The 12,311-nt window shown below is 44.8% G+C and overlaps 1 protein-coding gene across 1 annotated transcript in view; it reads right to left on the bottom strand.

The window, feature by feature from the left end:
- Window positions 1-2,943: 2,943 nt before the first annotated feature.
- Unc79 (unc-79 homolog, NALCN channel complex subunit) overlaps window positions 2,944-12,311 on the bottom strand; it is a 206,072-nt gene continuing 196,704 nt past the window's right edge. The window contains 2 exon segments of the mRNA XM_028888312.2: window positions 2,944-3,750; window positions 5,391-5,432. Of these exon segments, the coding sequence (XP_028744145.1) occupies window positions 3,550-3,750; window positions 5,391-5,432 (243 nt within the window). The 3' untranslated portion in view covers window positions 2,944-3,549.

Genomic DNA, 12,311 nt, shown 5'->3' with positions numbered 1-12,311 from the left:
ATTTTCCATCACCCCAGGATTGCTGAAAAGACCCATTTTACAGAAAGGGAAAACAAAGGTCCAGACACAATAATTTGTCCAAGGTCAACCAACTAGTAAGAGGCATGCCCACTGTGACACAGCATTGACACAATAATTTGTCCAAGGTCAACCAACTAGTAAGAGGTATGCCCACTGTGACACGGCATTGAGAACAGAATCTTTGTATAGGAAGAGTTGGGCCCGTGACACTCTCAGGCAACTCAGAATGATCTGACGACACCAAAACCAGTAGACTTCTCTAAGGGAAGGAAAACTGAGGGACTCCTTGACCTTCTCCAAGCCACTAGTGTGGGCCACACCTGGGTCAGGTGGCATCCTGCCCTGGCTTTCACAGCTGTCATCTGGCACTGGTGTGGGATATATGCAGCTTACGTTAACATAGGAGATGGTTGGTTGGGGACATAGTCCTTGGGCTTGGGGACCAAGCTTGACTCTGTCCCTTACAAGCAATATGACCTTGGATGAGTATCTTTACCTCTCTAAACTTTAGCAAGAATAAAAATAATAATTTCCTGAGTGCTCCAAGCTTCATTAAAATTTGTATCCTTTTATCATTTTTTTTTTTTTGCATTAAGAACCCTATGAGGTAGAATGTGTCATTGTCCCCATTTAACAGGTGAGGAAACACTAATAATGAAATCACAAGCCTCCTGAGGTAGTGGGGTTCCAGCTCAGTGCTCTTTGGTGGCCTTTACGAGGGACAAGGGTCAGCATACATTCTGAAGGGCCACGTGGCGTCTGCATTAAGAAGCTTTCTGGCCTGCTGTATTTGTGGCATCTTAGCTATGCAAATGCAACACAAGATTGGCCACAGTCCACACGTGAGTGGTAGCTGTGGTTTGTCCAACCACATTTGAACAGGCCGTGGATAGCCTCTGGCCTGCGGACAGCCTCTGGCCTGCGGATAGCCTCTGGCCTGCGGACAGCATCTGGTCCATGGACAGGAGCTAGCCCGTGGACAGTATCTGGCTTGGGAACTACATCTTACATCTAGCCTGTGGACAGTAGTTAGCCTGTGGACAGTAGCTAGCCTGTGAACTACATCTTACATCTTGCCTGTGGGCAGCATCTGGCCTATAGATGGCATCTAGACTGTGACTTTAGTTTGTTTGTCCTTGACCTCTGTGGGGCAATCCTGTTAAAATGTCCCCGGTTCTTCCTGTCTCCTAAGCATCTGAGCACAGTTGCTAGAGGGCTGACATAAGGTAATGGGGAATGGCGTGTGTGTTGCGGGGGAGGCGGGGATTACCAGCATCTGTGGATACAGTGTAAATTGGGTAATTTATGGATCTCTGTCAACCAGGGAAGTGGTAGTATACAGACCACAGGGACAGGGTCAGTGTCCAGCTGGCAATAAAAACGATCACAATCCTCAAGTGCAAGGAGAAAGGTGTGTGGGCGCATACCTGTAGGTGGTAACTGAGATTAAGACCAAAGGGTCTAGATGCTGAGTGTAAGGGTTCATTTCTAACCCTCACTGAGGATACAAACAAAAGGGAAGTAAAGGCAGAAGCTTGTTCAAGGGATTGGAGCAAAGACAAGTTGGAGAAGAAGCTGGCATTGTCGAAGGGTAGGATGTGGCCACTAAGAGCTAGGTTGCCTGGAGCCTACAGGTGAGCTTGTATGGGGTAGTCAGCAAAACAACCCCCCCCCTCCCGAGAGAGCAGTTAGAACTGCCTCCTCCAGCTGGTAACCCATCCTAGGAATCTCTGAACAGAAGCAGGATGTCACAATTCAGCCCTGGCTGAGCCCACTAGATAGCAAAAAAGAAAAAAAAAAAAAAGTTCAATTCAGCAGATGTTATTAAACACGTACTATGTACCAAACTCTGGGGATGGGGATGGTACATGCCCCCAAGCCTGTCGCCATTTACAAGGAAAATATATATGTGCACAACTTACTGTAACATAGAATAGTCACAGAGAAGGCAGCCACGCGTGACCAGGGACAGAGGAGGGTTTTGACTGCCCAAAAAGGCCTTTTGCAAGACCTGCGAGACGGTACAAAAGCATCACAGTAGGTTCCCTGCAGGTTCTCAGAAGCACCAGGCTCTGTGGTCCTCCCTGGAGCACTCACACACACCCCCAAAGACTCATTTCCCCCCTGAGAAGCACATCGAACTTCCCAGAAGAAAAGAGGAGACTCTTGCTAAGCAACTCATTTTAAAAAGGGGTATTATCTTGTGCTTTCAAAGTCCTCCTCAAGAGAGTGGAGCAGATAAGAAGGGAAGCCCTTGTCTCTGAATAATTGCAGCCTTAGAGGGGGATCTATAAAAGTCCTGAAGAGATGGTTGCCAGGAACTAAACGCTAGCGCTGGAAAGTGACTTTAAAAAGCCCCAGGCTCACAAAGATAATAAAAATGCATTTAATAGTCTGTCAGCATACAGCTTAAATGTATACTGTGTCTTCTCTCAGTCAGTGTACTACAGGCTGGAGAAGAGAAGTAGCTCTGGGAAAGCAGTCAACTGCTACAGTGTGAGTGTACCCAAACCATGGTGCTCTTCCACGTTTTATGAAATGTAACTCCAGGATGCGGTGCTCTGGACCAGTGTAGGGGTTTCTCTCTGGTCTACTGTGCAGTCTACAGTTTTGAATGAAGTCCTATCCAAGTATTAACAAAGGCATAAAATCCATCACTCACAAATCTAAAAAGTTATCATAAAGCTTATAGGAAAGCACATCCAGGAACTAATGAGTTGAAAAATTAGTTTTAAAAACAATAAGACTTTTCTGGGCATAGTGGCACATGCCTGTAATCCCAGCACTTGGAGGGCAGAGGCAGGTGGATCTCTGTGAGTTCGAGGCTAGCCTGGTCTACAGAGCAAGATCCAGGACAGCCAGGGCTACACAGAGAAACCCTGTCTCAAAAAAAGATAATAATAATAATGACTTACCAGACAGTTTGGGAAAGTATATTAAAATGAAAAAAAAAAAAAAAACAATTGGCACAGTTTAACCATCTAATTTCTAAGTGCACTTTGTAATGTTCCTTACAAGCTGCCTCTTTTCCAAAGATAATGACAAAAGCTTCAGTCAGGCGTCACTGGACTCTGGTGACTTTTGTTTGTTTTCGTTTTGTTTTATTGCATTGTCAAGAGTAGAGTTTTAAGAAAAAACACTACAAAGGTCTCAAAAACCCTATTTATTCTCTATCATCAAAAATAGCAACAGGGGGACTTTATACAACTTTTCTGTGAGTACCCACCAGTCTGTTTTTTTTTTATTTTTTCTTAAAAAAAATAGAAGTTAGATAAAGAAAAATGATTTGGTTTTTTTTTAAAAAATAATGTAAGGAAACACTTAATCAGATAGCCCAAGGAGTCATCAGAAATATGTGTAGCAAGAAAGCTTCGTTTGTGGCCCTCTCCGGCCTTTGCACGTCTTTATACTAAACTAGAAAGAGAATGTACAGTACCAATGTTCCCCAACCTGTGTGGATCAAATTGTTTGTTTTTTATACCCATTATTGCTAAGCCAGAGTGTTGACACTGGAGCCGAGGAGTCCACTCATAGAGGATAAAATTGAGAAGCTGCTTCCGAGGACTGGATCTCCACCTGGGCCATTTTGAACTGGGTGCACTGCAGCCATTTGCGGAGAGCAGCCAGGCTGGCACTGCTCTGGCCCGAGCCGGGCAGCGTCCTTAGGCTGTGGTGGTTCACGTTGTTCTGAATGGCCTGGAGACGGAGCTGGAGGCCGGCGGATAAGTGCTGTTAAGAAAAGGGTAGACAATTCAGTTCTTCCCACTAAGTGCGCATGTCAGGTAGAGATGGGCATGGCAGTCGGTCTACAGGTAGACCTCAGACCTGGCCTGAAGCAAGCATGCCTTCAAATCTGGCAGAGCTGGAGGTGCGGGTGGGGATGGGGTGAGCCTGCTCTGTGTTACTACAGTTATCCTGGCCCAGCTCCATCCAAATACTGATGAGCTCATGTTGACTCACTGCAATGGGAACATGAAGCTGACACCCAGCACCTGGCCTGATGCATTAGCCCTGAGCAACCACTCATATTCAGTACAGGGGCCTAGAACAGTGGTTAAGTGTTTGGGCTCTGTAGTGGAACTTCCCAGTTTCAAATCCCAGTTCCCCTGGGGAAGCTGTGGGAACAGGGTCTATTAGTTTATATTAAGTTACCCACCCCCCCAGGTGAGGACATATTTATTTCACAGCTCTCTAAGACAAGTGAGTTAACAGATTTTCTAGAAGGGGACCTGGCCCGTAGAAGATGCTCGGTACATTTTAATATTGTAATGGTCTCTCTGTGTCCATGACAGTTGTTGACACAGGGAGGCCATGTCAAAGCTCCTCCTCCCCCGGTTCCTCACCAAGGCCTCCTGGCCTGCCCTCTGTACTTGGTGCCATGTGAAATTGCCACGGATTAGCACAAAACTGTGAGGCTGGCAGTTTGGAATGCCTCTGGTAGGAAGGCTAGCGGCTTAGTTTGATAGTGGAAACTGGAACCGGAGTAGGTTCTAGTGGTCTGTCCATCCCTACCCTGTGGTCTGTCCATCCCTGCCCTGTGGTCTGTCCATCCCTGCCCTGCCGGTGGCCACAGCTAGCTAGCCGGGATGCAAAGGCTGCCCTGCTGGCTTTTGATATCCCAGATGTCTGGAGTCCACATCCCTCTCCTTCCAAACAATATGGCTTCCCAACCTGGGGAAGCAGATATAGCAAGAGTGTTTCTGCCCTCTTCCCCTCCCCCACACTCCAGGTGCCGCAGACAGGCACCAGATGTAGAAGGTGCAGTGTTTGGCTCTCCCATTTAATGCCAAACCCCACTATATTTGTCACTAAGGGGTATGTGTCAAAATGTCACACACATCCCCCAGTGAGACCTAGCATTAAAAAATACATTCACTTGGGGGCCTCCTTCCAGGATCTGGGATGCTATCCAAGTCACTGTTCTTTATGGTCCCAAATTTCCTCACGTGTAAAATGAAGGTGGGTTCTTTCTAGCCATTCCTTCAGTGTTATCCTTCTTTAATGGAATTCTTTCCATCCCAGAAAATCAATCTTGGTTATTAGATGACATCAGCGGGTGAGCTTGGGCCAGACTCCACAGTTATCCTCCTTAAATAGGGTTTGTCGTGGGCTGAATCTGCTCAGACCTAGGGGCAGTGCCTCCTCCATCCCTGCGCCTTTATCCACAGTGAGCAGTGGGACCAGGGCTCCTAGTGATGCCCTCTGCGGGTCCCTTACCTGCCACAGGTCTCTGGTATTATCAACCCATGAGACCAGGAGTAAGCCAGAATGGTTCTTTCTTTATAGCCAAGGGAGCAGCGGTGTCCCTATGGATGCTCTGAGGTTCACTGGAGGAAGCAGACCTCCAGACAGTGCAGGGGACGACTTACCTTGGTATTTGACTGAATCATTGGCAACCACATAGGGATGAGCTGTGTGGAGAAAGACAGGGGGCTGGTTATTGCTGTCTCCCGTTCTCCCACATCCGCTCGCATTACTGCATGGGAACGCAGGCTGCTCCGAATGCGCTCAGCACCACAAGAGATGTGTGCTGGCCACAGAGCCGCTGATATCAGCAGCCTCTTTCCTCAGGCCAAACCCCACCGAGATGGCACCATTCGGAGGCTCATAAGCACCCCATGAGCGCTTAAAACATACACTTTAGAGTAAATGACTGATGGTCTCTTGAAAGCTACCAAGCACGGGAAATTAAGTGTGTATTTATTTAATTAAATCCCCACTTTATTGAAATGGGATTTCCTTGTCAGGATCTTCAGAGCCGAGACTCTGAGAGAAAGGGTGACTCGATTTGCCTGTAGCTCGTGAAAGAGTATCACAGGGCAAAGTTCACAATGCCGTTGGGATACAGAATGTGGAGGTGCCTGATTAGGGTGGGAAGCAGGACAAGACCCACGCACAGCTCCAGGGAGCGTTCAGAGAAGGAGAGCAGGGAGGAGGCCGGAGGCGCTGGGGGCAGGTTCAAGGGAAAACCCTGGAGAGAGCTTAGAAGGCCAGGTGGAGCTGGGAGTTTTTGAAGTGTGGGTGCCCACAAGACAAGAGTTTGTTTCTGTTGTGCTCTGAAGTGCCCCTTCCTTGGGGTCGTATAACCCCGCGACAACTGCCTCCAGCAGCAGCAGCTCCCCACTCTCTGCGTTGACCTTTTGGTCACGTGTCAACCCAGTAAGATGTGAGTAAATGTTCGTAGCTCCATAAATCCAGAAGTCAGGGAGAGCATATAATGTCCATTTCCTGATGTGTCCCCAGAAATCTCACTGGTGACGTGTAAATGGGGCAAGAGATGACCATCCAGTAATTTTGGAAGTGCTAGTGTATTTTGGCACTTCTCAGTACCTTCATACACTGACAGGCATTGCGACACTTCACTCTGTGTTCCTGTCACTCCAACACAGCAGTGGGGATGTTATGGATTAAACTGTATTTCCACAGAATCTGCATGGCAGTCCTAGCCCTCAGTGACTCAGAATGTGGCCTTATTTGGAAATGGTGCTGTTGAAGATGTAGTCATTTAAGATGGGGTCATACTGCAGCAGCAGGGCTTCAATCCAATACAGCTGGGACCCTTATGAAGAGGGGAGTCTGGACACAGATACCTGGGGAGAACGCTAAGAAGAGATGGAAGGAGAGGGCCACAAGCCAAGCGATGCCAAAGATCTGCCAAAGGCTGGGAGAAGCAGGAAGTTGCCCTCTCACTGTCCCCAGAAAGAGCCAGCCCGGCTGGTGCCTTGCTCTCAGCCCTCCAGCCTCCAGAACTGTGCAAGCATATGCTTCTGATATTTAAGTCACCCACCCAGCCTGAGGTCCTCACCATGGTGGCCCCCAAAAAGAATACAAGTGCTTTGGGAAGAGATAAAGCATGGATATAGCTGTGGGAGTGTGCAGAGCAATAAGAGATGGGAAGGACTCATGGGCGCTGAGGGGAAGGATTCTGAGAAGAGAGTCATGAAAAAGAGGTTTAGAAAACAAAGGCCGAGCAAACCTCTATGAGCTCACAGATGACCTTAGAAGCCCCATTAGGGGAATTGGGCCTTATTCCAAATTCAGAAGGCCTCCCAAAATTGGGGCAGAGTGGCACCCCACTCACCATGAGCAGAACCATGATGGAGACAAACTCAGAATACCTCCCAAAGAGGGGCAGAGTGGCATTCCATTCACCATGAACCATGATAGAGACAGTTGAAAGATGAAGAAAGACATGGAAATTGGAGTCAGTCCAAGCGGAAACTGCTGGGTGGTCCAGGTGAACCCGGAGTGGTTTCTGGGCATGCAGCGAGAGTCTGCCTGCAGAGGCAGCCTGCAGTGGTCTGGAGATGAATCTGTTATTCTACATGCCTGAAGTCTGCAGGGCAAACTGGAGAGAGGAGAGCTGCACAGAGAAAGTGGGAAAAAAAAGAGCTGCACACAGAGACAGGATGCCACACACAGGGTCTCCCCGCACCTCAGCTGGATACTGACCAGTGCACATCAGCAGAAAAAACACCCAACACTGAAGAAACAATAATACAACGTGGCTCGAGGGAAATATCCCTGGCTGGTCACACAGAGCAAGAAGAGTCTGTGCCCACAGCATGGGTGGGGAGTGTTTACATCACAGAACAGGTACCCATTAGGATGGGGGCTATCTCTCATGGTGCTCCTGAAGAGGTACCAGCCATGGAAGGTGCTGCTCCCATCTCAACTGACAAAGCTGAAAAGCGAGCCTAGGGAAGGTTAAAAGATTTGTGAGTAATTTAATTATGTCACCGAATGAGCTCAAGAAGTACAAATGAGTATTAAAAACAGCCAACACCCCAAAAGTCAAATCCACAATGTCAAGAATCCAATTAAATAAATTAAAAAAAAAACACCCCACCAGACAAGGCATGCAAAGAAACAGGAAAATGACCCACAAATGAAAAGACCAGTCAACAGAAGACAGACCAAAATGCACAGACAATAGACTTAGCAGACCAGAATAGTAAAAGAATTGTCACACCAATTTTTAATTAAAAACAGTTGTTGGATGATTTTTTTTGTGTGTGTGTGTGTGTGTGTGTGTGTGTGTGTGTGTGTGTGTGTGCATGTGAGTACTGTGAGTATGGATGTGGAGGTCAGAGAGCAACTAGCAGGAATCTGTTCTCTTCATCCACCACATGGGTTCCAGGCATCAAGCCCAGGTCATCAAACTGGTGACAATTCCAGTGTCTTTATCTGCTGAGTCTTATCAACCCTACTATGCCTATTTCCAGGAAGATTGAAAAGAAGAAAGGCTGAGACTGTTGAATGGAGGCACTGAAGATAACAGTTAAAGAAACAATGAGGATGCTTCCCCAAATTTAAAAATAAAAATCTATAATTATAGCGGATGAGGAAGGATAGGAAGCGTGCAGAGTCCTGCTGGGAATACTTTAAGCAAGCAGACAGTGGGTCACTGTAGCACGAATCTTAAAAGGTCTTATTAATAAAAACCAAACCTGGACTCAGGTATTGGGGTGAATGCTGGAAGATCAGAGAAGCAGAACAAGCCACATCCAATCTCACCTCGCCAATTCCTCCGCTGATCCTGTTTCCTCGGACTGGAAGCCTCTGAGTCCTCATCCGAATGGATTTCAGCTGAACTGCTGCTAAAAGCCTAAAAGCTTAACCAGCTCTAGTTCCTGGTCCTCATGCCTTAAATACCTTTCTGCTTTCTGCCATCACTTCCTAGGATTAAAGGCATGAGTCACCATGCCTGGCTGTTTCCAGTGTGACTTTGAACTCACAGAGATCCAGATGGATCTCTGCCTCTGGAATGCTAGGATTAAAGATGTGAGTGCCACCATTTTCTGGCCTCTATATCTAGTGGCTGTTCTGTTCTCTGACCCCAGATAAGTTTATTAGGGTGCACAATATTTTTTGGGGACACAACATCACCACAGGTCACAACACCTCTAAGCTACTGGGTGACTATGAATCTAGAGCCCTGTACCCAGGGACACTAGATTTTTAAAGCACTGCTAACTGGGTGTTGTAGTATAAAACTGTATTTCCAGGAACAGAGGCAGGGGGATTACTGAAATTCAAAGCCAGCCTGGTCCTATATAGTGAGACCTTGTTCCAAAATACAAATAAATAAATGTTGCAAAATGTTTTTGAGACATAAAAAGTGAAAGTAATGAATTACCAGCAGGCTCATGTAAGACATGTTTTTTAAAAAGTGGAAATGAGATGATAACAGAAGGTAGACGTTTAAGCATGAAGAGGTAGAAAATGGCCAACATGAGGGCTGGAGAGATGGTGGCACACATAGGGCCTGGAGATGGCTCAGTGGTTAAGAACATGTCTACTCTTATAGATGACCCAGGTCCAGTTCCCAACACCCATGTCAGGTGGCTCACAACCGCCTGTAACTCCAGCTCCAGGGGATCAACCCCCTCTTCTGCTGTCAGCAGGCACCCACACACATGTGGCATATACTCACACAGCCACACATTCATACACATAAAGAAAACAAAAACAAACCTAAAAAACGAAAATGGCAAGTGGAAAGTATAGTAAATTTAAAACCTATTTCAAGTCTCTTTAAGAGATTGTTGATTATTTAAGGCCAAAACAGCAAGACTGTGCCTAGGCAGTGCAGACCTGTGATCTCAGCTACTTAGGCCATGCTGAGACAGGCTGATTATAAGTTCAAGGCTTATCTGGGCAACTTGGTGAGACACTACATCAAAAGGCAGAAAGTAAAAAGACTTGAGGATAGTTTCATGATAGAATCATGTCACATTGGGTGCTTTTAAAAGGCTTGCCCAGCACTCACAAGGCCTTAGGTCCAAACCCTAGTATATCATCATCATTACCACCACCACCATCATCATCATACTTATCTATCATCTTTATAATATGTGGTTTGGTTTATATAGAGAGAGCCAGAGCTCTATACATGTATAGAGCCAGGAGGTAGAAATGGATACAGTGCAAATACAATATTACTTGAAGATCTTGATAAGTTAAAAATATACACTGTAAACTCAAAATCAACCACTAAAAAATAAAAATGGCATAGAGCTAAGAGGATGATTTAAAATACTTTAAAAAAATCTATAGGTCAAACAAGAAGCTAAAACAGAAATTAGGAAGTGTTTTTAACTCGGTGAAAGTCAATGTATACTTAAGCAGCATCTAAAAGGAAACTAACACTCTAGAGCAGCGGTTCTTAACCCTCCTAATGCTGCGCCCCTTTAATACAGTTCCTTGAGATGCGTGATCCTCGACTATAACATTAGTTCATTGCTACTCCATAACTGTAATTTTGTGACTGTTACGAATCATAATATAAACATCTGCTATATGACCACTGCTCTAAACGCTGGTGTTTGAAAAGAAAATTCTCAAATTGATGACCCAAATTTCCATCTTAAAAAATGAAACAAAAGAAAATTATAATCAGAATCAAATCCTAAAATTCTCAGTTAATCTGAAGAAAGAAACAAAAAATGGAATAGAGGGAAAAAACAAATGAGAAATACAGAAAACAAGTGAAAAGTAGATACATTTAAACCTAACAATGTGACAAAATACATTAAATGAAAACGGCCTAAAGACTTTAACCAAAAGGAAGAGGCTATCAAATTGGATGCTTTTTAAAAGACAATTAACTACACATTGTCTGTAAGAAATACACCTTAAGTACAGACATAGTTAAAAAAAAAAATGGAAATATATTTACCATCCTAACACTAGCCAAGAAAAATCTACCCTGCTTTTATCAACATTAGACAAAGTAGCTTTTAGAGGGAAAAATTGTCAAGGATAAAAGGTGACATTTCATAATTTCAAGTCATTAAGAAAACACAATCTCGCCGGGCAGTGGTGGCGCACGCCTTTAATCCCAGCACTCGGGAGGCAGAGCCAGGCGGATCTCTGTGAGTTCGAGGCCAGCCTGGGCTACCAAGTGAGCTCCAGGAAAGGCACAAAGCTACGCAGAGAAACCCTGTCTCGAAAAAAAAACAAAAACAAAAACAAAAAAAAAAAAAAAGAAAACACAATCTCAAACATACAGGCCTGATAAGGAAACTTTCCAGTTATTATAATACATGAATTCAAAACTGATAGAACTAGAAAGAGACAGAACAAATCCACAAATTACAGTGCTATCCCGAACCTCCCTTCCCAGAGAGTTCACAGAGCATGGAAACAGACTCGGAAGGAAGGACACCAACGGGCCGAGACTTGATCAACACTCACAAGTTTGCGCTGACTGACAGCAAACCCCACGCCACCACAGCAGGCCCATTCTTCTCTAGGGCATGCAGAGGAATGACTAAGACATATCATATTCCAAACCAAAATATAAGCCTCGGAAGTTTAAGATGATTGAAATCACAGAGAGTATCTTCTCTGCCAAGAAGGGAATTAAGAAGAAATTCACAATAGAAGGTTCTCTACAAGTACTCAAATATCTGGAAACTAAACAATTTACACCCAATCATCAAGGATGCCAAAGAAGCAAAGCAAAAGAGCAGTCAGGACATCAACCTACATGAAGTAACACAATGTACAAAGTCATTTTGGTGGTTCCCCCAAAGCTTTGAGGGAAATTTAGAGTGCTAATAACTGATCATTTATGCTAGAAAAGAGATAGGACTGAAATCAGTGAGTTGCATCTCCCCCTAAGACACTAGGAAAAGAAGCACAAATTTAAGATCAGGTTTAAAAGAAAGAAGAAAAAAATAACAGCAGCTACATAGTAAGTTTCAGGCTGAGCCCCTTGAGACCCAGCTCCTACAACAAAAGAGAGGTGGGAGTTACAAAGAGCAGAAAACAAGAGAGGAAAATGGATTCAACCCAAGCAACAGTTACCTGTTGTTTCTCAAAAAAACTGGTAAGTTTCTAATCAGACAGATGAAGAAAGAAATAAAGGCACATGTAACCGGCAGCTGGATTTAGAGTTAACAAAAGTTGCAAGTGAAATGGGCACACTAGGAAGTATATGGACAAAATTGTTGACCTAGATGAACTGGAGAAATTAGAAAGATATTGCCTGAATGCTCAGGAGGAGCAGAGTTATACTTGAGTAGCCTCTATCTGTTTCTAAAGTCCATAACTTAGAAATCCATCCTCAAAGACAACTACAGGTCAAGATGGGGCCGCTGGTGAATTCTGCCAAATATTTGAGGGGAAATAATACCAATTCTATACAACCTTTTCAACAGAGGAATGTTTCCTAGTCCATCCACTAGGCTGTTGTTACTTAGTGCTAAGGCAAATACAGTCACTAAATGAAAACATTTAGTCTCTCTTTATAAATATCAGTGCTATCAAATTGAAACCAGAAA

This window comes from Peromyscus leucopus, chromosome 14, assembly GCF_004664715.2.
Source record: "Peromyscus leucopus breed LL Stock chromosome 14, UCI_PerLeu_2.1, whole genome shotgun sequence".
In the NCBI taxonomy this organism is placed as follows: domain Eukaryota; kingdom Metazoa; phylum Chordata; class Mammalia; order Rodentia; family Cricetidae; genus Peromyscus; species Peromyscus leucopus.
This window is presented reverse-complemented; position numbering and strand designations above follow the sequence as displayed.